The 26,816-nt window shown below is 36.0% G+C and overlaps 1 protein-coding gene across 1 annotated transcript in view; it reads right to left on the bottom strand.

Moving 5' to 3' along the window:
- TRPA1 (transient receptor potential cation channel subfamily A member 1) overlaps window positions 1-26,062 on the bottom strand; it is a gene marked incomplete at its 5' end in the record, with an annotated part of 37,009 nt that extends 10,947 nt beyond the window's left edge. Inside the window, 19 exons of the mRNA XM_080338715.1 lie at window positions 136-283; window positions 756-826; window positions 1,686-1,784; window positions 3,117-3,176; window positions 3,813-3,906; window positions 5,315-5,481; window positions 6,694-6,808; window positions 8,184-8,348; window positions 8,436-8,605; window positions 9,892-9,992; window positions 10,889-10,988; window positions 14,832-14,880; window positions 17,286-17,422; window positions 18,905-19,050; window positions 19,409-19,517; window positions 19,928-20,035; window positions 21,865-22,040; window positions 23,302-23,464; window positions 25,943-26,062. Coding sequence (XP_080194841.1) covers window positions 136-283; window positions 756-826; window positions 1,686-1,784; window positions 3,117-3,176; window positions 3,813-3,906; window positions 5,315-5,481; window positions 6,694-6,808; window positions 8,184-8,348; window positions 8,436-8,605; window positions 9,892-9,992; window positions 10,889-10,988; window positions 14,832-14,880; window positions 17,286-17,422; window positions 18,905-19,050; window positions 19,409-19,517; window positions 19,928-20,035; window positions 21,865-22,040; window positions 23,302-23,464; window positions 25,943-26,062 — 2,298 coding nt within the window. The remainder of the gene's footprint in view (window positions 1-135; window positions 284-755; window positions 827-1,685; window positions 1,785-3,116; window positions 3,177-3,812; window positions 3,907-5,314; window positions 5,482-6,693; window positions 6,809-8,183; window positions 8,349-8,435; window positions 8,606-9,891; window positions 9,993-10,888; window positions 10,989-14,831; window positions 14,881-17,285; window positions 17,423-18,904; window positions 19,051-19,408; window positions 19,518-19,927; window positions 20,036-21,864; window positions 22,041-23,301; window positions 23,465-25,942) is intronic.
- Between the last annotated feature and the right edge of the window lie 754 nt (window positions 26,063-26,816).

Here is a 26,816-nt window from a genome sequence, read left to right as displayed (position 1 = left end):
GTTTAAAAATATTAACTTCAATTCTATTACTTGTAGTTGCTAAATCATAAATAATTCTAGAAATTATTTAAATAAACATATGGTTTTTAATATAAAAATCTTAAATGTATTGTAACTAGTAAGAAAACTCAGTACCTCATATTCTAATGGTCTTGCTTCATAGATCTCTGTTCCATTCAGGGGTTTTCCTGGCTGTATGTGAGTGACCAGAAGAGTCAGTGGGATGAGACCAAGAGAATATATGCCTAAATTCATTAGATGTGCTCGAAACCCATAGGCCATCCTTGAAAGTAAGAACATTAAAGTTACTACACGTCACAAATTTAGAAGAACATGCATTCAAATGTAACAGTCAACAATGTTTTCAAGATGAGGAAATAAACATTGCTTTTAACTTCCTTTTGTGATGAATGTGTTCATCGAACTTCACGTGGACAAAAGTCTATCAGTCATTCTGAAATACTGTTCCTCTTCTTTTTAACTTGTCAATCCTATTATATACTTTTCCAATAAAGTGGAAACAAAGATAGCAGTTGTCTTTGCTGTAAATATCAAAGAATCATTACTAAATTCTAAGCTACATTTTATAGGATAATCAATCATCAGCATACTCTAAATATGCTTATGAAAGGCCACATGGAAAAAACATTTGCTTCGGTCAATACTATAAATATGTACATCCTAGTAAACAACTGTCAGGCACAATAACTTTCATCCTGACATGCAATATTTTATGTACATTAAAATACACCTACCATTTCATAAGCAAATACTCTTTACACACGGGATGACTGAGCAGCTCCATGCGATTGTGGCGTACCATGGCCTACAAAACAAGAACGCAGAAGGATCAAAGTTATCTCATCTAGCTAAGTGCTTACAGAACTGGCTAGGTCACCTTCTTTACTTGAATATTAGCCCAATGAAAAGTAAAATTCCTGTAAAATATTGCAGATTTCTTCTGTATATGCACTCCAGCCCAAAGCTGCTGCTGTCTCTTCTCTTCTGCTGCCCTGTTACTCTATTTCAAGCTTTAAAAAATAACTGTACAGAAACAGCATATTTTGCCAAAAAATAAGACCGAACATTACATGATTTTTCAGAAGCAAACACTTTGCCAAGTATACATGTGAGATGACCAAGCTTTTTGAGTTACATTTACCTAGAAAATATTTATTTATTATTAGACAGTATACCAAGTCTAATTGCTGACATGAAGCTCAAAAATTAATCAAATTAAGGCAGAAAGGTTGTTCTGTAAGCACTTTCTGACAAAAATAGTCAGTGTGCAAGAACAGAAAATTTATTTTAGGCACAGAAAATATTTTGCAGTTAGCATATGCAAAAGGGAGTTTTGTCAGGTTTTTCAATGCATTGCATTCCAGTACATGGACACTATTAATACAATGACTGGAGTACAGTGTTCTTTGATGTATTACCTGCATTTCCAGCATGTTGCCTTGAAACCTGTGTAGTTGTTTAAATAAATTAACATTTATCTAAACCTAAGATAAATGTCATAATACTTATTAGTTAGACTACAAGAATTTTGTCACATTCTTCCTTCCAGTATACTTTAAATATACAGTTATTGGTGTTGGAAAAGAAATATTATGATAAAAACCCAAAGTCCTTGATTTTATCTAAAGCAAGACAGAGGGGAGTGATGTCACAGAAGAACTCACATTTAAAGTGGTAAGTGGTTCATAGAAGATTTCTTCACCTTCCTTTAGTTTCTTGTTAAGTGTCAGAGGACACTGAAGATATCTGAAGTTATATTCAATCTGAATAATAAACATATACCAGTATTTAAATGTGAGGAAACTGATAATCTAAGATTGAGACAATTGGCTTAATTTTTAAAATGTTCTCATTTAGAGGAAAAAAAAAAAACCAAACATATTTTGTTAAAGCAATGAGAACACTGAAGTTTACTAATTGTTAGTCACTCTGCCAGTGAACACATGCTGTCAAGATACACGTCTGTGACTGTAAAATTACTAAACACGTAGCTATTTTTCATTGTAAAATAAAAAGTACACATTTCTTCTCTAAATATCAGTTTAAAAATGTTATTCTGATAGGCAATTTGTTTTAATGTTCACTTCGAATAAAAGCTTGTTTTTAAAAGTTGTATGGCTTTGATAACACAATATAAAGAAACTGTAGCAAAAAATTTGCAATTCTTGTTAGTGATTTAGACACAATCCAATGTAATAATTCATAAGGAGGTTTTCAAAAAGATAACATAACTGTAGAACATTCATATCTCCTTAGCACTGTGAAAGCAATTTACTGCTTAAGATTTTGGAGAAGAATTTACAAAAAAGAAACACATTGAACACTGTGAATTATTGATGACAAGTGTACTACTTATGATACACATGCTTTTGATATGTATAAATAGATACTATGTCTTCTACCACTGTTATCTTGAAATATACATAACCTTGGATACCTAGCTTGATTGCAAGAGTTAACACAGCAAAGATAAAGTCTGTAGATTGCTCAAGTTAAATGTTAAATTTGTTAAAATGCACGAGCATGATGACTACAGACACCAAACTTCAAAAGTGTTTGCAGCCCAAAGGATAAAATAAGATCAGACACCTGTGTTTTCTGTCATACAACCTTGTCATACATGTTAAAGTATACAAATTGTATACTTCCAAGCTTTAAAGTAAAAAATGTGTTCATTTCAGTGTCACACAGGCAATAAAGATAATTAAATCAGTGACTTTGCTGAGAACAACAAGAAAAAAGAGACCAATATTTGAAGATAGCTAGTATCTGTGAAGTGCTTTTTAAAAATCTTTCTAATACTGAGGAGTTTTTGCCAAAGACACATTAAAAGCAGATTCAAAGACAGTTATTGATTAATAACTACTGAATTATTCATAAATCAAGTATTGGCTGATTTTAATTTACCAACTACAGAATTATAATTGCAACCATAAAAAATATTTGAGGCATTACAATGTAGTCCAGTATTAGTAACTGAAAGCCACATTGATGATTTTCTAATTTAATTATTATGCAAATAATGTACCACTACTAACATTCCATCCTGAGAGCACAAAATGTACTGTCTTTGCAATTTTTTTTTATTCACTTACGTAAAAGTCTCGACTGGTTTTTTCCTCTGAAGACTCAATTATACAATTGTCCAAAACAAGCTATGAAGATGAACAGAAAAGTGAATCAATGTGATATAGATAACATTCATCAGGATTGTTTGCACCTGAAGAAAATGACCTTCAAATACAGCAGTCATCTAATAGAAGTGATGATTTAGTCAGATTTTATGGTGTATGATTCCAAGACATAAAATTCCATGTAGAATTTAAATAATGAAACTATGCGGTTTACAAGGCTACATGTTAGTTTACAAGTATAAAATGTGAAGTGTTTATGAATACATTCATACCAAGCCAATTGCTAGATTAAGAAAAAGCTTTTCTGTAGTGCCATTTAACGGTTATCTCAGAAGGTGAAAATATGTCAAATGGGTTTGAACCCAGTTCTCTTCTGACTTTCATAATTCCTATACTACTTTTCATACTACTTTTATACTCTTAGAACTCTATTGACATCAGGAAGATAAGAATTTCTCTAACACCAAAGAAATTAAAATAGGCAACCTGAAACTATGACTAAAATACAATTAAATAAATTCGTGAATGTATATTGTTTCTGTTTTATAATAATACATATTAGTGTATGTAGCACTAGAAAAGCAATAGCAAAAGCTGCAGTGTAACTTAAGGGGTATTTTTGTGTAGTCATTTCTTCAAGATGTGCACAAAACTTACTTTAAATGAATCAGGAAGATACTCAACCATTTCCAGCAAAGGACACTTATTGGCACTAGAAGAGTGAGAGAATGTCACAACAGCTTCTTCCCATCTGCAAAAATCAGTTGAGATAATGGAAAACGAATTAGCTGTTTCTCTTTTAAATTAACTACTTTTAGATTATTTGAGTTTTACTCAAGGTATTGTCTTGCAAATCACAATATGTAACAAGTTTACTACCCTCAACTGGAAAATAAGCTGTTTGAGGAGTAATTGAGTATTATTCTGGATGTTTCTCTGATCCATTTTAAAATCTGTTGTCAGTTAAACAGAAAAGTATCAACTACACTAAAACCTTCTAAAAAATATGAAACTTGAACTAAAGCTGGAATCTTGCGTTTCAAGATTAGGCGAGTAATTGTAAATACACTAAAAGACCACATCTGGAATATTGTGTCCAGTTCTGGGCCCCTCAGTTCCAGAAGGACAGGGAACTGCTGGAGAGGGTCCAGCGTAGGGCAACGAAGATGATTAAGGGAGTGGAGCATCTCCCTTATGAGGAAAGGCTGAGGGAGCTGGGGCTCTTTAGCTTGGAGAAGAGGAGATTGAGGGGTGACCTTATTAATGTTTATAAATATATAAAGGGTGAGTGCCACGAGGATGGAGCCAGGCTCTTCTCGTGGCAAACAATGATAGGACAAGGGGTAGTGAGATCAAGCTGGAACACAAGAGGTTCCACTTAAATTTGAGAAAAAACTTCTTCTCAGTAAGGGTGACAAAGCACTGGAATAGGCTGCCCAGAGGGGTTGTGGAGTCTCCTTCTCTGGAGACATTCAAAACCCACCTGGACATGTTCCTGTGCGACCTCACCTAGGCATTCCTGCTCCAGCAGGGGGATTGGACTAGATGATCTTTTGAGGTCCCTCCCAATCCCAAACATACTGTGATACTGTGATACTGTGATACACTAAAATACTAGTAGTGTTCCTGCAACTCTTACTAAGAGGCAATGGTGCAACATTTTTATTCCTGAAGTGGGGCTTAACTAGATTGTAATATAAAATATTCTAAACTGCAGTTGAACTGTCACAGTTTTAAATATTTGCAACATATTTTAAACAGCAATTTTTAATTACATCTCTTGAATGGCATCAATTACACTTACATTTTGATTAAAATTCTGTAGGTATCGAAGCATTATGCGACAGACCCAAATTATGTATGTAAGAATAGGGAAGACATGGGAAGAAATACTTATTTCTAATGTTTTCTATGTGGTTTTGTTTTAACAGAATGGGAATATACAATCTAATACGGAAAACAACATGCCATCTTTTTGATGTCCATTCCAATTATGTCATTTTTTATTTCATCTCACTAGAACAAAACATAATCTCTGGAATTTTGAAATATGTCCTCAGTCTTATTAAACTACTGGTTGTCAGAAAATAATCTCAGTTAAAAGAACAAAACAAATACAAAACAAAATAAATTCAAACCCCTTTTTTTGTGTACCTTACCTTTTATGCAAAATGACAGCAGACACTACATCTTTCCTCCTATTGTGTATTGCTTCATGGAAAAAAGAAGCCACAGCTTTGTTGAACAGAATTTTTGCACCGTAGTCAAGAAGTAACCTTACTGCCTTTGCATGTCCTTCTCTTGCAGCCAGGTGCAATGCTGTGTTCTGCACAGAAAAGTAGCACAGTGATGCATGCATGAGAATCATTTCGGTCCTTTCTCACATTGAAAAGCTACATGCTATTCTGACTTGCAAGATCTGAATACTTTTACTAGCATCATTAAAAACCAGAATATTGTCACAGAGATTCTGATAGAGACTATAGATAATCTTTATGGCTATGGTAGTGCTAAATTTGAAGAGGAAGCTCAGAAGTAGGTAAGGAAGGCCAATTCATTAGTATGTTTTTATGGAAGTCACAAATAGGTAAAAATGATGGTATCTGCAGATATAGAAGTCTTGCATTTGATAATCAGAAAGAGAAGCATTCAATTATATCCAGGCATGCTCACTCAAACAAATCTGCAAGAAAACCTGCAGGTAGAGTTTCAAAAGAGGAACATCTTTGGTATTTTCATAAAAGTAACACAATGAGTGATTTAGGAATCAAGTCACACTGAAGGTGACCTTTCAAAGCCTTCCCAACCCACTCAGATTTTTCTGAGGGAAATTAAGACCTAAGTGTTGGCTTCTCATTGATCTCTAGGTAAGATTTGTTCCTAATCTAATAATTTAAATGAGTTCAACACCAGTTCTCAGAGAAACCAGCAACGCCTTCTGTGTTGGAAACGGAATAGTTCTTTAAAATGACCACTGTGTGTTTTCTGCTGGGGAAATGTTAGGCAGGTTCATACAAGAGTTCTCCAGTCCAGGAGATTCTGTCTTGACTCAACAGATATCACATTTGTCAAAACTTTAGAGCAAGATATAGAAAGAGCTGTATCTGCTGGACATTGCTGTGCAGAATAGACATATTTAAAACAGTATGTTAATGAGCTATAGTTGATGTTGGGTTTTAATCTGTGTAAGCGCTTTAAATTTAAATTACCACTGTTTGTTATACATTGTTAAACTACTCTTGCATTGTAAAGAGGGCAAGGGTATGTCTAACATACTTGCTCAGGATTTTATATTTTCTATTATGCTATTTGCTTTTTTTTTTTTTGATCTCCCACTTATAAGAACTGGATAACAATTTCAGCAATCATATATTATTTATTCAGCAATAAGCTTTAACAGTGGTGCAATATAAAGATTTTAAATCTGCCATAAGTAATGAAAGGCAGCACACAGTGGAAAACTGCTAATAGCATACCACTACCATTTGGTCTAGAAGTAACAGCAGACAGAAACAAATAATGTTCTGTGAACACATACCCCTTCTTCATCCACTCTGTCGGTACACTTCACATTAGTATCCAAAATGATCTGCATTGTGCGAGTGTATCCGCCAAAGGCAGCATGGTGCAGAGCTGTCCAGCCTTTATAATCACTTATATGTAGCAATATAAAATTAGTAATTATACATGGAAAACTTTTTACAAATTTAAAGTAAATAAAAATGCCTTCTCCTCTGACTCAAATCTCTTTTCTTTGGCATGGCTTCTGCAGAGATATCCGTGCCTTCTGTCAACTATTATGTGATTATCAATGCATCATTTGGAAGTAAAAGGTTCAACTCAGTAACAGTATTTGTGTCTCACTCTATGCTTTCTTACCTCTATATATTTCTCTATACATCTGAATTGTGTCCATTTTCTTATATGTCTCTTGAAAATTACACAAATGCTTGCAATATTTTGTTACTAATACTTGGCTGGCATACTAATACAATACTACTAATACAATACTAATACAGGTCTGACATAGATCATAGATATATTATGGAATTTTGCATTTAAAGACAGTGAATATACAAAACATTATAAGCACACAAATCTATTCCTATTAGTATTACTTCTTCTTAGTAGAATGAGACTTACTCAGACTTTTATAGCATAGAACCTACTGGGACATTTCTTTCAAAAATACCAGGTTTAAGTCTAATTTAAGCCAAAATACATACACATATACATTTGTGCACATAGCTATACATACTTACATATATATTTACTTATTTATGTATATGTATATTATCAGCTCTGTCCCTGCTAGGTGTACTAGTCTAGCCAAGGACACTGGAAATAAAGGGTTTGACAACAGTCCATTTAGTAAATCCACTGCAGTCATAAATAACAAACATAAGACAGATCTGTTTTGCTAAAGGATCTCCTCAAAATACTTAAGCCCCCAGCTCCAAGGTATAATTGCAGTGGACTTGGACACATAGGACTTGAAATTTAAAGCTCTAGACTGTAGCTTGGAAACAGGACTCTAACCTTTTGGTAGTTTTGGCTACAGGTGTGGGCATGGCAGCTTTTGTGGAGCTGCCAATGATCTTTAACCTGAAACCAAGACTCAGAGTGCGAGGCAAGTTGCCTGTGAACCACCAATCCTAAGAATCTCTATTCAAGCCTATAAGTGAAGCTGACTTGATTATAATATTTCCAAACCAAATTTTTTTTTACATCAAAAGGTTCAATATTCTTCTCTCAGTTGGATTTAGAGAAACCTCAGTTTCCCCAGTTTCAGAAGTCTTGCTTTACAGCTAGACATGATTCTATGTGTCAGGCAGAAACATGGCACAATCAGCTTAGTTTTTAAAATATTTTACAAATACGCTCTTATATATTTATATTTGCATATATTAATATATTTTTTCATATTTTGTATTTACATTCATATTGTATAAACTTCCCAGCAGATGGACATAAAATGCAGGGTGGTAGCTCTTTTTTGCCTTAATGAATGAAAATCTGTATACTTACCAGAGAAAAAGGGCCCCTCTCTTCAGGAGAAACTGAACTACCTTCTCATGACCATTCTGGGCTGCCAAATGAAGGGGAGTCATTCCCTTCTTATCACCTTCATTCAAAAGTCTTGTGTCTTTCATATCTCTTATAAGTCGTTGACACGTATGGATGCGCCCATAGCTTTGAAAGATAAATATATAAATGAATGTCAAAGAAATACAGATGAAAAATTGGCATTGATTTCATTGCCTAGACGGCAGTACTAACCTGGCAGCAAAGTGCAGTGGTGACTTCTTGTCCCTGCTCTTAGAGTAGATGGAAACGTTGAGGCTGAGTAAATTATTTACAGAGAGGGCCACACCCTGTCTGCATGCATAATGCAAGGGAGTGCATCCTTCATTATCTTCGTCCACCACGAGATTTTTAATATGTTCCATCTGTTACCCCCCCAAAAAAACCCAAAAGCACAGAATTACATTTATATCATTAATGCCCCACAGCTTCCAATAGCTTGTAACAATAGCATTAATACTTAAAAGCAGTATCTAAAAATAGTAAACAAACTTTAGGAAAAGTAAATTTAGCAACGATGAGCATTTAATGTCTGCTGGTTCACCATTTTTCAATAAACTACTGTTTGAAGAACACAGCAGTTTGCCACTCTGCACCCTTAACTGCAATCCATCCGCAGTACAAATGCACTATGGGAGATTCTTCTTTGCTGCCATTCAACCACAGCACTCATTGCAATCAGCAGAAGGCTTGTATAGAACATAAGGGTGGTCTATAGTCTGTATTCAGTAGCAGAACTTCTGGCCATCAAGAACCAGCAGTACACTGGTTTACAGTGCCATTTTATTTCCCCTGTTTCTCTTTCTCATCTTTGTTTCCCTGTTTTTCCTCCATACCTTGTATAGCAACATCCTATGTGTAGCCTTTTTAGAGCAACTAAAAATCTCCTCCCCTGGTCTACTTCACTCCTTTGTCTAAATTACTAGTGTGACAAATGACTAGAAAATCAATGCAGACAACTGAGAGTTATCACTGGTTTAAAACTGATTCTCTACGTCTGCTGAAAAGGGAAGTTAAATCCATTCTGCATTACTAATCAAAGTTGCTTACAGATTTCAGCAGATGTAGTAAGATCAGATATACTTGATTCACATTTTAAAAATTGCTTTTGGAGCTGTGGAGCCTAGCAAATTTAACTCTTTCAGGTGAGCCTGGCCCTAGTAGTATGATTGCTTCACCTCAGCATAGCCAAATACAAATCCATGTCTGAAATCCTTTTCAAAACTAAATCCAAGTCTTCATTGCAGTCCAGTCCACAGAAAGCACCTGTAGAATATGCTGTAAGCTGTTTATATCCTAGAATTTGATAGAATATGAATGCATCCCATAGCCTTACTGCATGCAAGCTGGGAAAATGTAAGTGAAAAGTTCTATATTTTATTGCCTACCTCTTGAGCTATTCAATCCCCCAACAGCAAAATAATTTATGGGATTTTGTTATTCCTTTGCCTGGCAATAAGAAAACTGTATTATTGGTTTTCAAATGTTTTCATGAAATATATTTATCTCTTCAAATTATTTTCTGTGACACCAGGCAACTTAACAAGTACCACAAACTTTTACAAATATTCCACAATAAAATAGTAGTTGTTTTTTTCTTCACATTTTCTAGTAAGGGTAGCAGAAAGACACAATTTGATGCTTACTGTACCTGCAGAAATTTCTCATTCAGATGCTGCAATCCTCCAGGTTGTAATACCGTCAAATGCAAGAAATTCCGACCCAGATGATCTTTTAATGATACATTTGCTCCTAGATAAATATGGAAATAAATACCAGCAACTTCAAAACTGCTGGCCCCTGGCACTAACTGGTGGTGTTTAAGACAAAGAAACAAATGTTGAACAAACGTGTTTATAAATCTATAAAATAACAAATATTATATCAATTCAACATTATAACATATAATTTTACTTACAAAAAAAACCCCACTGACACTCAGATTTCATTGTTATCTCAAGTGCGTATGCATTTTATATTTCGTTGCAGCATTAAAATTTACGTGGGGCCTTTTCATTCAGAGATATCCACAAATCAGGAGATAATTTAAAGATGCAGGTAGTCACCTCTTCTCATCTTTTAAAGTTGCAACCTTGTAACAGCTTCAAAACTTTTTAACAAATTAACAAAATTCTTATTAACAAAATCAGTTATGTTACTATCAACAAGAGGAAATAGAGTAACAATAATGAGCTTGCACCAAAAGTGTTGCAATTGAAAGATATTGCTCATTTTCAAGGTGACTGTGTTTACATAAAATCACAGCTGACACTTGACATATGGGCTTTAATACTTAAAGACTGCTGGCACAAAAGATGACTCTCTGTAAGTGGTGTAGCTATTCCGCATTATTTTGTGAACTGCTGAGGAATGCAGGGATGGACTGCCAGTGCCACCTCTACCTTGAGAAGCCTGGCACATGGCACACACGTTTCTCTACAGCCTGTTCACTCTCTATTAAAAAGGGTGAAACCATCACCATAATTAGTCCTTTATCTCAGGGGATACCAGCACTGTGCAGCTGTTTAGGTCAACTGTTCCTGGACTGTATGCAGCAGTACTGAATTGAAGCTGAGAGGAAAGTTAGTCACAGGTTTAACATTTATGAACCCTGCTGAAAGGAAGCATAAGCATATATTCTTTTTTACCTTTTGAGAGCAGTAAATTCACAATTTTCCATGATGCACAGGAAGTGGCCAACAGAAGTGGGGATCGACCTTCTATATCAACACTATCAATATTAGCCCCCTGCAATAAAGAATTTCAAGTTTATCACGAATAATGAATAAATGGAATTTTAAAATGGTGCCGCTCTTTATAAGCATACCAGAATTACAGGCATTCTGGTAACTCCAGATAAGTCCTAACTATCAGCCACAGCCCAGTCATCTATATATATGTAAATTTAGACACCTAAATAATAGTGGACTACTTCTAGGTATACTGAACTCACAACTCATAGTCTTTCGTTAGAGTACCTTTCTGTGCATTTAAATGCTCAAAATATTTAATTCTAACTTGAAAATACCAGGATTGAAGCTCTGGAAAAAACCACAAAAATAGCAGCCCTTTTGAACAATGTGGTCTTACCTATCAAACAATTAGCAGAACAAGACCCTTCTAAACCTCTACGCCAGGGGTGTCAAACTTATTTTCACTGGGGGCCACATGAGCCTCACAGTTGCCTTTAAAGGGCTAAATATAATTTTAAGGCTGTATAAATGTAACTACTCCCCTGCTCTATGCTAGACGAATACTGTTCAAGAAGTAATGCATCCAGAGATTAGCACAGTTCCATCCGTATAGCTTGATCTATACGGATCTTCATTTTCTATTCTTCTTCATCATCTATATAAGACAAGTTAACTTTGACCCAAAAGAGCTGTATCAATAGCATACACATTTTTATTCTCCAAACTCAAAGTTTTTGATATGACCTTTCTCCTTAGGGGAAGCACAAGGACTGGAATGAGAAATTCTGGCAAAAGCCCAGTTTTGCTGTTTTGTCTGTTTTTACACAAGACGCATATTGCCAGGTCATTGTGTTCACTATGCTCACAGCATCACTGTGATCGTATCAGCAAAATACTATGAGCATAAACATATCTATCTAAAAATCCCACCAATGAGGGAGTATGAAGATACAATTAAATTAACCAATAAGAGGTATGTTTATTTTATGATGTTTGAGATATAATTTTTCTAGATATTGAGTCGCTAGTCAAATTGGCTGAGTTGAAAAAAAGTACACAAAAAAAATCTATTTTATTTCAGGTAATATCCAAAGATCATTAAAAAAAAAAAAATCAATGGGAGTTTTTCTATTAACTTCCACCATCTTTGGATCCAGTCCTAATACAAGAGAGAATTAGTCATAATCATGAGCAATATTTAGTTTATAGGACAATAAAACTTGTAATGCAGTAACATGAAACATTTAATAAAGATACAATGATTACCACAGAGAACAGGAAGCTTCCAGTGTATGTTGACGAAATGTTTGAGAATAACACACGAGGATTGTTTCCCCAGTTACATTTCTACAAGGTCAGACGAATCTCTTAAAAATGTTCTTATTAAAAATATTCAAAGAAACAGAAACCTTTTTTATCCAAGTGGTTCATTCATTTCAGTGAATGCAGGAGCAGCAATTTCCAGTTAATAAATCTTTGATCACCTTCCTTCCAGCTAACATCATTGCTCAGCCTTCAGCAAAATTAAGTCAGCAGCATTCATCATTATTTAGCATAATTAGTAACTTTTACATTGTTATGCATATTTACCACATTTATGAGGCAGCTAAATTAAGAGCTTGTAAATTTAGTTTCTGAACTCCTTTTACTTTTGCATTTATATATTAGTATATATGAATTAAATATGCATTATTATAAAATATGATGTGAATATTGTAAATATCAATTTGTATTGACATAAATTTAATCTTTCAATTTTCTTTCAGCGAAAACAAAAGAAATAAAATGGGGAAAAGGAAGTCCAGAAAAATGAAGTAAGAAAACATGTAAAATACTGCTTATTTACTTTGACTAAGCATGTTTCAATAAAATTAATTAAGTAAACTCAGGAAACACCAGATACCTCAATGGTAAATTCTCCAGTACACAAGAAAAAAAGAAACACTGAAAGATGCAAAGTAATTGCTTAGATACTTGCTAAATCATGACAACTTTCTGATTTTCATGGTTTTCTTCTTTATAGTTGTATACATAACTTGCAAGTACAACAACACTATTTGCATACACAAACCAGATACTGTACACCTGTCAAATATAACAATGGCCACTTGGACATTATTGTTAAATTCACTGTGCTTAAAATGCTTAATTTGCAAACCAATTTGTAAGGAGCGTTTCTTTAAAGCTACAAAGTTTTGTAATGTTAAGAAGTTGAAAATATTGATCTAGGTTTCTGTCTTTTCTCTTTTTTAAGGCTTCAGTTATCCTTCAGTCATGGCAAACCACAGCTGTACATCTCACCAGAACAGGAGCATGTGCTCTTTGGCATGTTATGTTGAGGCCAAATGCAAAATAATGAAAAGTTCTGCAAGAAATACCTGTAGAATTTGATTCTCTGATTTTTAGGTAGGACATTGACCTATAACTTAAAAAAGGATGGTGCAAGTTAAATGTAAACGGCAGGCAAAGTGTGCCTGGATGGTTCTGTTTTGCATAGATATTACCTTTTCTATCTAGAAGACCTAGATGTAACACTCATGCGTTTACAACCGTTTTTATTTTCAGACACTAAAAGTACCAAAAATAAGATAAAGGAAATGATAATTGTAAGTTAATGTGCGTGAAATGTGGATATTTAATAAATAAAATAAGTAAATTTTGTTCTTTATTTAAACCAGAGAGCCATTCTGAACTGGAATTTGCTGTTCCTTTCGAGCAGTAACATTGCTTCACCTTTTCTTTTTCGCCCTCATGCAGCATAGGTGATCTCTAGTGATCTTGCCAGGAGTCCAGGAGAGCAGGCAGCACAGGCTGCACGTGCTGCACCCCACTAGCCCCAGCTGGCATATTTTAATCTATTCCCAGACAAGGTGAATGAAAACAGTCCTAAAGCTTCAAAAGTGATTCACTTTATCTAGAAAGCCAAACCAACCCTCAGCATAGATTCTATAGAAGAGGTCAAAAAAGTCAAAATGACACTTGAGGAATAAAAGCTCATTCTTAGCAAATGCTTTGTTAAAGATATTCCCTCATCCCTACAGATGTAAAACTTGTGTCTGTATTTCTCAGATAATAATTTCTGTAGATATGTTGTTTTGTCAGACAAGTTTGAGCAGTCAAACCACATCATTTTATATCTGAGTTGAAAATAAGCACAACATCTAGTTCTGACTAAATCCAATCTCTATAATAGAGGTTCTGAGAAAAGTAAAACTGTATGTGGAAGATAATTTTTCTGAATATAATTGTCATGAAATTAAGCAAAAAACATAAACATAAATAAAATGGAAAAGAAGTCTGCTGACTTCTGAAAATTTCCTCTGCAGAATGGAGTATATAACGGTTGTATGACCCTTAGTTTAATAGGTATAAATGGACACTTGGAGCATAGCCAGTACATCCCCTGTTACATTTCTTTTCTTTCTCCCTCATAATTATTCAGTGAAGAAACATAACCAAATTACACAGAGTGAAAAACATTTCTAGATCATGCACAGACTTCAGTGTATGCCTATGTGATCCCAGAACAATCATATGTACATACTTCAAATAAAGGTTAAATTCATGCATGCTTAGCCTTTATTTCATATTTCATATCCTAAAAGTGAGGATGACTGAACCAGTTTGTCATATCTGGTAAAAGGTGTTTATAAAACCTTTCTGAGTAAGTAAAATGGAAATACAAATGCAAGTTTTCATCTTCTGTAACTGTAGGATGCTGTTATGGAGCCATAACAAACACTGTACTGCAACTGTCAATTATACATTATGAAATATAGACATATATCTAATTAACCTATACCTGAGAACACATTCTCCTTTATGAATTTTTCTATGCAGACCTGTAGTAATATATAACAATAAACTCTATAAACATGTTGCTTGATTAAATATTTACCATTGAAATCAAATATTCTGCCAGCTCATAGTGATCAAACAATGCTGTCCTGTGGAGAAAAAAAATGAAAAATACAGTAACATTAGAAAGGACAATGAAGTTTCAAGCCAAAGGCTAGTATTTTTCTCCATGTGTAACATTTTCTAGTATTTTCAAATTAATACATTTAAAAATAGAGAGATACCTTTATTACATAATTAATTTTAATATTTTTTTTTTCATTTTTGTAATGGAGTTTTGTTTTTAAGCTAAGTTCAGTTCAATTAATACATTGAAAACTCACTGCAGGAAACAAAGACCTCATTGGTAAATCAACAGGTATTTTACAACTATTTTTAACAAAACAAGTAATTTCATATGTGAGATCATTTGCTGTACCACACAAGATCAATATAAAATTCCATAAACTCCAGACTCAGTTTGTTTCAGGCAGATTAGAGCCTCAAATCCATTTTATTGTTCTGATCTTCAAAAATAACTTGCTATATATTTTGTGTAATAACTCTAGAGTGGGGTTAAAATGAAAATGTCTAAATGTATTCATACTGTGGCAGACAGGTCTACTTGAGAAAATCTGAAAATGTTTGATACACTGATATAAATCTTGGTGACATTAATTTACTAAAAATATTTTAAAGATGTCTATACATGTGAAAAAATCTGTTTTTATTTTACAGTAAGACAGGGAATTATATATTATAGAAAAAAATTGTAAAAGCAGGAAATATAGTACTATTAATACAGACACTCTGTTTTCAGAAGTCAGACTTCTCTTAAATATTTTAACTCAATTAACAAAACAGGAGGACAGTTCCAAGGCTGCTGTATATCTCACAGATAACAGTTCCCTTAGCATTCATTATAAGAGGTAAGAACACAGGGTGTACTATAGTTAGAACTGATTACTCAAAAGATGTATTTTAAAAGTCGTGTCATGGTTCCAAATAAGTAGAGATACCTTCGTTATCTGTAGTAGACCCGTCCAGCCAGCCATAAATATCAAATGCTTCACACACACTCCAAATAAATTCCAAGGTGAATGAAGAGAAAGCTAAGTAATTTTGTAAAATATTTAGATGGAAACATGACAGTAAGACTGTGAAAGGATCAAGTCCTGCCTATGCTTCACTGCTCCTTCACTTCTGAACAAGTTAACTTTCCTATACAGTTTATTTATATTTTGATAAATCTGGGTGACTTTCTACCTTTCTGATGATTCTTGATAGTATTTTTTTTCCTGTTTCACAGACACAGGTTGCAAGAGTGCCATTCTTTTTCTAAGATTTTCCCAAGGACAATCATTTTCATGGATATGACAGCCAGTTATCTATTCAGTAGTATGTTGTGTCTGCGCAAGTTTCTTTGGCATTTGGCATCACTTTGTCTTCAATCTTGTTCTACCATGGTAGCATTTCCAAGTTTACCCAAACCAATCTTAACTTTACAACACACTCTCCTTTTAATTGCTTCAATTACCTTTGAATCTTTCCACTTCGTACAATGTCCAAAGAACAATCATTTCCACTGCCTCTGACTTTCCACTGATTATTTCATATTGTAAAACTTCTTGTAGAATAACACTGTAAAATTATTACACTGAAATGCAGTGAGACATATCTTTCTTACTAAAAAAAGTATAGATGGGAAAATACACTATCTTCCATAGAGTTGGTAGCCAGCACGTTTAATGAAGCATCTTTCTGCTACAGAAGACTGAGGAAACTTCTACACAGCCTAGTGCTCTAGTTTCAAATGTGCTGTGAAAGACTAGAAGTCTAGACCAGGGATGTCAAACTCATTTTCACCGGGGGCCACATCAGCCTCGTGTTGCCTTCAAAGGGTCGAATGTAGTTTTAGGACTGTATATATTTGTTACATTTGGCCCTTCGAAAGCAACAGAAAGGCTGATGTGGCCCCCGGTGAAAATGAGTTTGACACCCCAGTCTAGAGGATTATTCCATACACAAATTTGATCTGCAACTTTGTCGTCACAGGGAAGTGAACCAATATTTACTTGCAGCTGTTCAGGCATAAGACAACCCTTTAGAGAAAAAAAATATTACTTCTCATTCATTTTCTGGAGAACATAACCACATCAAATGAGGGCATTTGTTCCACAACACAAAAATTCTTAATAATCCCATTAACTTGTTAACCCACTACTTCACTGAAGTAAATTTTCAATATAAACTCTTAGTGACAATTCCTTGATATGGTTCCAAGGTAACTGCAACTGTTTTGAATTTTGTATCAGCACCAAAATCTTTAACATTCTGACCAAATTATTGCCTCTTTCATAGTGTACTAAAACCATCCCCCATCCTATGGAGAAATTCCAGCCCATGAGGAAGGGTATTCTAAAGTATGCTATGTAAAGTATAACTGGGTGCTGAGAATAACTGAGAACATCATGGCTCACAATTAATAGTGAAGTCTGGCAGAGCAGCCTCCTACCTGTGAAGCAAAGTTTCCTTATTCCCATCTACAGCATCAATAATGGATTCATCGCCAGCATAGGATGACATCATTAACTTTACAATCTCTGTTGCTCCTTGAGTGGCAGCAAAATGAAGTGCTGTGCATTTTTCATTCTGTAAATGGGAAAATAAAACATGTAAATTTTTAAACCTCAACAACTTATCTTTCAATCTAGTAAACATACTAGCAATCTAGCCCAGGATTTGCAGCTCCTAAATGCCTAAATTCTATGCAAGTAATGAAACTTTAGTCTTTAGCTAAAATAGTGGAATTCCTAAGAGATCTTAAAGACCAGAAAAGACTAATCAGACAGTTTTAAAGGATTACTACAAAGCTCATTATTCTATGCCAAGTCCTAAGATATGAGATAATTACACTCTTAATAATATTATGTAGTTGAATTAATAAACAGACACACTGAGCATCATTTCATAAAAAAGATGAAACAAAGGAAAACTAGAGAAAGTCGTAGGTAGACCAGTACAAATGAATAAGCAAACAAATATGTCCATATAATATAGAAAATGCATTATTTTAAAATGTTTTTCAGTTTCTTAAATGGAATCTCCCTTAGATGTTGTTCTTAATTAAAAAAAAAAAAAAAATAAAAATCTGCAAGTTAAAAGTAACTTGGTCTAGTATGTTATTAAACTATTATAAGCTAGACAGCCATAAAATTATTAAGCAATAAATAAATTATTAGAACAAGATTAGCCAAAACAGGATTTCATTTAGCTAGATGAGACAAACTAGATTTGATACGTCTGAGGGTTTTGACTTTCTCCTTTTTAGAACAGAAACATTTCATTGCATTGGAATGAGCTTTTCTACAATGTCTTAAGCATTCTCAAAATTGTCTTACCCATCAAAAAATTGGCAATATAAATCATATCATTCAAAAGCTGTGTGTTCAAAGGATCAGAGCAATAAAAGAAGGCTAAACCATGTTTATCTTTGCTCTCATGAGTTGATCTGGGCCTTGCAAACAATTCAATTAGTGATAGGTATCTTCTGAAATGTTTATTCACCATGAAGCTGGACACAGACCATTACACCAAAAGTACCATGGTAGCAGCAGTAGCATCACAAATTTGTGCTTGCTTACAAAGAAGACACTGTAAAGGCCAGAGCAAGGCTGAGGATATATAAGGATGAGAAAGGGTCAGATGGAAGATCTCAGTTCTGAGAAAAGACATGGCAGGTGTATAGAAAAGACTTCGTGAAGAAGGCTGTACCGTTCTCCAGAGTGCTCCCCAACACTCCACTGGTTTATGACTCAAGGACTTTCTGAGACGGAGGGAATGCCACTGTATTCAGTAGCTGAGGACTGATTTTTCTTCTATGGATCTGCCCAAAAGCATTTTGAATCCATGCAAAATTTTCATAGCCAGAACATCCTACACGACTTCCGTAAAGAAACCTGCCATTTTGCCTGATGTGAATGAGAGACTTGTTTTCATTTGCTGCTCCCTAGGTTTTGCATTGGAAGAGACAATGAGCAATTATTATCTGCTCACCTTTTTTTCATACCACTTAGAGATTCAGAGTTATCTCAGTTTTATCAAAATTATATTTCACCTCAATTAAAGTTTTACCTGTTTTAGATCAATTTGGGCTCCAAATTCAATGCACATTTTAATCATTTCAAGGTCCCCACTTTGAACTGCCAAATGAAGTGGACTGCACTTTCCATTATTGGTAAAATTGATGTGGGTTTTAGCAGAGTGACCCAATTCTTCACCTGGGAAATGAAAATAAGTGGAGATTTTTCAAGCAAGAAAGATAACAGAAGCTATCAAGGCTTTCAAGACAAGTATATTAACTGTGGAATAATATCCTCCCGCTCAAAATATGAACCTTTCACATCGATCGCTAAACAATGGATGGACACACATTTACAAAAGCAGTTAAGCTGCTGCTGCAATCCTACAAAAGTTACTAGCATGAATTGCCCATAGGAATAATTGCATTAACTTCTTGCAGGTTCAATCACAGTTATAAGTGCTTGTTTGCACAGTTCTTTGAGAATTGAAGTAGAAAACTGGTAACACTACTATAAATAATAAATCTTACTGATGGCTTGGGAACAATGTATTTACCTTTTTTTAAAAGAATTTCCATACATGTTTTTGCACCTGAAAATGCAGCTGCATGGATAGGTATACTTCCGGTTTTGTTTGGTTTACATATTTTCCCTCCATTTTCAATCTGAAAAATAATGTCTGGAAATAGCTTAATGACATACAGAAAATTCTGATTAATGATCATACTCTTACAGGTACAGTCTCCTGGGTGGCTGTCTCCTCTTTTTTTATGTTGTATATGCATTGTGAAGTTTATATATAAACCTCTTTTGCATGTCATATGCATACATCAATACACACATGTGTTCTGATGACCTTCAAAACCAGTTTAAGTTTTCTCTGTTTGCCAGTCAGATGTATTTATATATGCTCTTAAAAGATTAAAGTTTGTTAGCAAACTTGAATATTAGTAACTTGAATATTAGGTCCATGATTAACCTCCCTTCATTGAACAAAGACAGAACACAGGAACAGGATAACACTGCATCAAGATAAACAGAATCACATCAAAATATGACAGATAATTACACCTACCAGGAGTGTTAGTGCTTCAGGATTATCCTTGTAACATGCTACAATTAGAGGTGTGTTCCCTGCTTCACCTTCCAAATTAACATCTGTACTGCTATGCTGGACTAAAATCTAAATGTATAAGAAAACATTCAGTCAACCATATGTCAAATACAACAGTAATAACACAGAACTATTCGACTACTTTTGTTTATCACTCATAGCACTCTTGGGACTTATTCTTTTTGCATGTCAACAGCCCACAATGCAGAGGAAGGACAAAATGAAGGAGAATGTAAAAATAGGCAGGTGAAAAATGCAGGTGAGAACAGACAAAGAAAAGTAAAATTCTTTACACTAAACAGCTGTGTAACTGAGATAAACACTGCACATAGCTGCAGAATATCTTGAAGTTTTATTTAACAGTTTCCCCAATACTGGGAGAAAATCTTTTCTGTAGCAAATTGCAGATGGTGATTTTCAACTGAAGTTTGTTACAATGTCTTGTAATATTTTATATTCCCTGGAAAGTTGCAATGTTGTAGGTGCTACTCAATTAGGCATCTCTTAAGACAGTTATATAAGATCAAGGGAAATGGGACTTGGTGAGAACAAGGACCCTTCCAGCCCTGAAATCCTGCTTCAATACCAATGTTAACAGCTCACACCAGGCTACCAGTGTCACCAAGTACCTCCGTGACTGCTTCCAGCACTTTTAGACAAGCAAAGGATCTGTAAATGAAAATTATGATACCGCACCTCATATTCATTCATCTATCAACATATTTATTTAATTATCTTTCAGTAATTCCAATGAATTTTTCTGTAATGGAAGAACTGGCACACTTTAATCACTCTCAAACAATTTGACAATAGAAACTAAAGGAGAATTAGTTCGAATATACAAAAGGGTGGGGAAAAACGAGAGCGCATATTTAGCCAAGAGCAGAGCAGAGCTGTAAAATAACCCACACCCAGAAGGTGACACAGAGCCCATTTTAAAAGTGTAATTATATTTCACATTTTATTGTTCTTAATTTATAATAAATAGAGATTTTTTAAAAGATCTGAGGACAGTGAAATATTTAAGCACTGAAAATCTCTAAAGGATTTTAAGTCTTGAGTACAGGAGTAAGTTTTTCTCCTTTTTTTTGGATGAATGAGAAAAGGAGACAAATTTAAGGGAAAAACAAGTGACGTGGTGCTAAGGTTGTATTCACCTGGTAAATTCAAAAACTTAACAAATTCTAAAATTCTATTCAAATGCTGCATATGGAGTGAAAACATTCTCATTGCACTGGGACAGTTATGAAAATTATGAAATTGTTAAAATTATGAAAAAATATGCTGCTTAAAATCTCAATGCTGTTGCTATTTTACGAGGTTCAAAACAATCACCTTAGTAATTTTTTCACAACATATTTCTGTGATTTTTAATTGCAGGTTTAGTTCTGCTATTATTCAAATTATTATTACAGTGTTATTTTTAAGAACTGTGTTTTCTGATTAATTTTAATCTGGTTTTCATAAAAAATGTAATACATTAGTTTCAAGAAAATTTTTATATTTCTATAACTTCCTATACAGTTGTAAAAAACAAAAAATCAGAGCAAAAACATTTGAAATAACACATGTCTACATGCAATTTAGTCTTTAAAAGAACCTTTCTTAAAGAAAATTCCTTGTGTTTGGAGAATTTAAAAGAATTTTTCACAAAACATAACAACTACTATCACAGCACAAATACCAGCATTTGTGCTATCAGAAAAATTAGTAAGTTACTTTTTACTTGCTGTGCTAAGAAGACACAGACATTTCTATAAGCTTCATGTGTTACACATCAGGATCACTAAATAAAACATGCGAGGAGATGAAGCGTATATAAACAAGGTCATGTTCTGCAGGCAGCTGCTGTTGAGCTACTTATCAATTCTGTATATTTATATGGACTTTAGACTTACCTTAACAATTTCATTATGCAGGGACTGCACGGCCATATGCAAAGGTGCCATCATATTGGCATTGAGAATGTTTGGATTGGCTCCTCTGCTGAGCAGCAAACTAACGCTTTCCACCTGGTTTTTCTTTGTGGCCCAGTGCAGTGGGGTATTTCCAGAAGAATCCATCACATTTAATACTAGGTCAAAGGAGAGAAAACAAAACAATACCAAAGCAAAACCATCAAATATTCTGATCTCACTGAAAAAAAGTTTCTTCAAGGGACGTTTATGTCTGTGCTACTACATTTCTTAGAAGACAAAAAGTGAAAGAGTGTATGTGACACAGTGCATTGTGCTAAATTAATTAAATATTTTGCTGAATCCACAGTATTTGTTAGAGAGGTGGGAGGTGTGAAACCCCTGTCTATTTTTTGCCTATTATTATACATCTTTTTTATTCGGCCAACGATTACTTGATTTCCCTCTTTGCTTGTCTTTTCACTTTCCTATCTTATTTGACTGCAGCTATTGCTTTAGAGACTGCACAGAGCAACTGTGTGAATAACTAAAATAAGAGATAAGAAGTGCTTGCAAATTGAAAGAAGATTAAAGATCATATCTATTCTGATTCACTTAAGAACACAGAAGCAAGCCAGCTCATGCTAGTTATAACACTGGTCTGTTCTACACATATATTTTGAGCTTCAAACCGGCAAATGAACTTCAACAAATATTCTGAAAAATAAAGATAAAAATTATACACTGAAAAGAAAAACAATATATTTCAGCCAGAATAACCTAAAATTAGATTAGCCATCATTAGAGGTGTAAAAAATGAGCTTTTCAGGGCCTTCACAAGTTTGCTCAGTAGCCCACATCTGCCAGTGGAGTCTTAAGTAGTTCACAATGTTTATTAATAACTACTGGACAACACCTTTTACAGAGTGTAGTTCCATCATTTGAGGTCCTGTGTTCTCCTACATGTCACTTCTTCCCTAAATTGCTTTAGATAGCCTACTTCATCAAATGTTTATTCTTCCTTACTACAAAGTAAACACGACGACAACTTGAATGACAAGTATAAGGAAACAGATTACTTCTCTTCTACATTTCCAGTATTACAAGTGTTAACAAAAGACACATAAAGTACGTAAGGAAGACAAAAATTCAGGCCTCCTGTACTTCACTGCAGTTTTCTTTTTCATATCTGAAGACCATAAATCTGAGTCCCAAACTAAATAAGATATACAGATTCACTGCATTAGAGAGAAAACAGTCCTAACATAACAAGGGTGATCCAAATCACACCTAACACACTGCAAACTATGGCAGTTTGAACTATATTTAAATCTATAGATGTAGACAACACATACCAGTTCTTCTTCAAGTGGATAACAAACACTGATTAGTGAACTTCTTTATTCTGTTAAGTACAATGGTTCATAAAATGTGTGTTACCTTCGGAGGAAGAATCGTCCATGATCAACTGCATTAATTCTATTTGACCTCCTTCTGCAGCGTGATGCAGTGGAGTGGCATTTAATTCATCCACTTTGGTAAGTCCAGAACGATTCTTCTTAATGAAGCTCCGTAGCCTACAGGCACTTCCATCCGAAATCACCTATTTTTGGACACAAATATTCTAATATTCTCATTAATAGGCAAGATGTTAGCAGTGCTATAACGTGTTACTATGGGCATGTTACCACTCAATACTTCTCTCCCAGCTGTTTAGTTTCAGAGAGAAATACACAAATCCTGATCATATTGAGTCAACAGCAAAACTCTGATTTATTTGATTGATTACAAAATCAGACCCAGATGAGAAACAATGCAAAATTAACAAAAATGGAAATTACCTTGAATACATCTTATGAGCTCAAAATCCTCCTTCAACCACAGAAAATTTCAAACAAGCAAATTCATGACTTACTGTTTTATACTCTTTCCAGCTGTGGCCACGTCAAATAAACTCAACAAAGAGAAAAGTTAATAATCTTGATAAATTCATTTTCTAGACCTTTCTATAGAGACTGATATTATGTCCTGGGCTTTCACATTCAGCTGTTGGGTTCCTGTGATGTTCTTTGCGTCAGAGCAATCAATAAATTTCTTCATTTCAAGAGTATCCTAAGCACACCCCATGAGCTACTCAGTCTGAAACAACCCAGCATCTTCACAGCGTAGTATAGAACCCCCTCCAACAGCTCAGCCCACTGACACCTCCCTGGTACAGTACTTTGCAACCAAAGCGGACTATAAAAACCCCGTTGATTCTTACTTTACGATGTTCTCCAAATATTTTTGTTAGAGTGTTTCAAAAACAAAATTGGGAGGAAAAAAAAAGGGGGGGGGCGGTGGCAAGGGAAATACATATTAAAAGTAGTGCAAACCATCCCAAAAACGTGTAAGGAAGTAAAACGTAAAAAAAAAATAAAAAAAAAAAAAAAAAGGGAAATACCTTAAAAACATTGTTCCCTCCTCAGCTGCAAAAGAAAAGGAAAACTTTGCTCTCCAGGATCTCCTGAGCCACAAAGACTCAACAATTTTTGCTGTCATTACCGGGAAGCTCATTCATACACGTAAGCACATGTTTAATTTCCTTCACCTTAATGGTCCCATTGACCTCACTGAGGTTACTCATCTCAATAATGTGACAAATGTGTTTAAAGGTTTAGAAGACCGGGGCCAAATACAGCAGTAGCATCTGCTTCAAAAGTGCAATTAGAAAGTGCTAATAGAAAACTGGCGGTATGGTGGAAAGGGTATTTAAGATCATTCAACTGTCATAAAGATAAGAGGTCAACCACATACCTAGATACCTATATGTTTTATACATATCAAAAATCTATTTAGGAAAACTGTATTACAGAGACCAGTATCTTCTATTCCTTCTTGTATTCTAATTTAATTTTAATTGAAATGAATTTCAAATCTTTGTATTGATTTAAACCACGTTTCACCATTCTTTACATTGGAATTTTTTGTCAATGCAAGACAAAATGTGGCTAAAATGTGGCACGATACTTTCTGCTAAAAAAAAAATAAATCATCCAATGTTGTAGTCTTTCATTAACAAATATAGGAAAGGAAGAAACAAGTTTTTGGTTGTTCAAAACAGCAAAGCAAACTATTTTAAACAGCAGCTCCTTTGCACTTCTCCTGAAGAGCTCTGTAGTGGCAGATCACACCATCAGAGTGACAAGCCGGGTCATACTTAAGAGGTGTTGCTCGGGACTACAGCTAGCACACAGAAAACAAGGCTGGAAATGACCTCAAGAGGTCTTTAAAAACCCATCCACATCCTCTGTCAAGTTTGTTTTGCCCACGCTTATAAACTTCTGAAGTTACCCAAGTCATCTCTCCCGTAAGCAACTTCCTCCTTTGCTTACTTATTCTTACTCTTAAAAAAGACTTCCCTAGCATTTGGTCTAGGTCTTCCTAACTGCAATACAAATATATCACTTGTCCTGTTCTCTGTGGAAAAGGGAAGATGTTACATCCTTCATGGCAGCTATTTTGCCACTGTTTTCCTTTCCCTTCATAACAGCTCCACCGCTTCTAAACCTTCCTCTTGTGACATTTTTGCTAGACGGTATATTCATTGCCACCATGACCTCCGGACATCCCTCTAAGAGGGAGACTCCCGGGGAGCCCCAGGGCAGCCACCTGCCACCCACCACCCACCCCTACACTCCCCTTTTGGCTGCTCCCCTTTCGTGTTCCCGCTTGCCCTGGTCCAGACTTGGCCATACAATGTCATAGTGTCCTGTGCCTTCATGTCCCACGGCCAGTGCAGCTTCCAGCCTTTCCCCCACCCCTCACGGATCCACAGATGAGTGAGGAGAAAGTGGCCTCTGGGAAGAAAAGGTGTCTGGGACGCCAAGCTTGCACAGCTGCCTCCAGAGTCCCCGCACACTCTCTCCCACTCCCCCTCCATCTTCACCCCTCCTTGTCCCAACGCGATCACATGAGCCCCAGTCTCGGGCACCACTAGGTGCCTCTGGCAGGCTCGGCTGTCCCGAGGCTGTGCCCTCACACCCACACCTGCCACCCAGCCCTCGGCACCCCCACTTCCTCCGCTCCCCTCCGCACGCACCTTGAAGACATCCTGCGAGGCGACGGAGGCGGCATCCGCCTCGCAGACGACGCCCTGGTAGGAGCTGGAGCCGGCCGCCTTCTCCCGCGACTGGCAGAGCCGCAGCAGAGAGCGCTTCATGGCGCCCGCCCACCCGGCTCCGAGCAGCGCCCTCCCTGCCCGCTCCGGAGACCTGCGAGGCAAGAGACCGAGTGACGACCGGCGACGGGGCCGCGAAGCCAGCCCGCCGGAGCGGCGGTGGCGGGAGGCGGGGAAAGCGAGCGGGGGCGCTCCCGGGAAGGCGAGCCGCTCCCCGCCGGGCGGCTCCCCCTGCCGAAAGGCAGGTCCCGGGGGCGCGGAACGCCGGTCCCTCAGGGGACACCGCCTCAACTCGTGCTGGACAGGCGCTTGGCCGGTCGGCCACTGTGCCCGACTGTGGAGCTGCGACGGGCAGAGGCGCCGCCGGCGGCGTCAGTTGCGGGAGGGGGCGAAGCGATCCCCGCTGAGTTTTGGGTGGTGCTTTTTTTTTTTCATCCTCCGGTTGAGCATCTGGCAGTGCCAGAGATCTCTGGAGATGAGCGCATCTGCACATGCAAGAAGCACGTTGTGCAAAACTAGAAATAAATAAATGTGGTGCAAACGGGGAGCAGCGAAATCAGAGTGCGCGGAGCGCAGCGGTCCCGTCCGGGCTGGGCACCGCGGGGCGGCAGGCAGGGCTGCGGCACCGGCCTTGCAACTTTACCACAGTCACTTGAGTTTCCTGCGGTTAACTCCTCAGCATTTACTTTGCAGTCATAAAATTGTCTAGTAGAATTTGTTTTACTGGCAAATTTGGAGCAGCGTCGGGATTGTATAGGAAGGGTGTAGAGAGAAGCAGCAAAAAGTGTTTCAAAGG

This window comes from Nesoenas mayeri (assembly GCF_963082525.1).
Source record: "Nesoenas mayeri genome assembly, chromosome: 2".
In the NCBI taxonomy this organism is placed as follows: Eukaryota; Metazoa; Chordata; class Aves; order Columbiformes; family Columbidae; genus Nesoenas; species Nesoenas mayeri.
The sequence above is the reverse complement of the archived record's forward strand: the minus strand, read 5'-3'. Positions and strand labels throughout refer to the sequence as shown.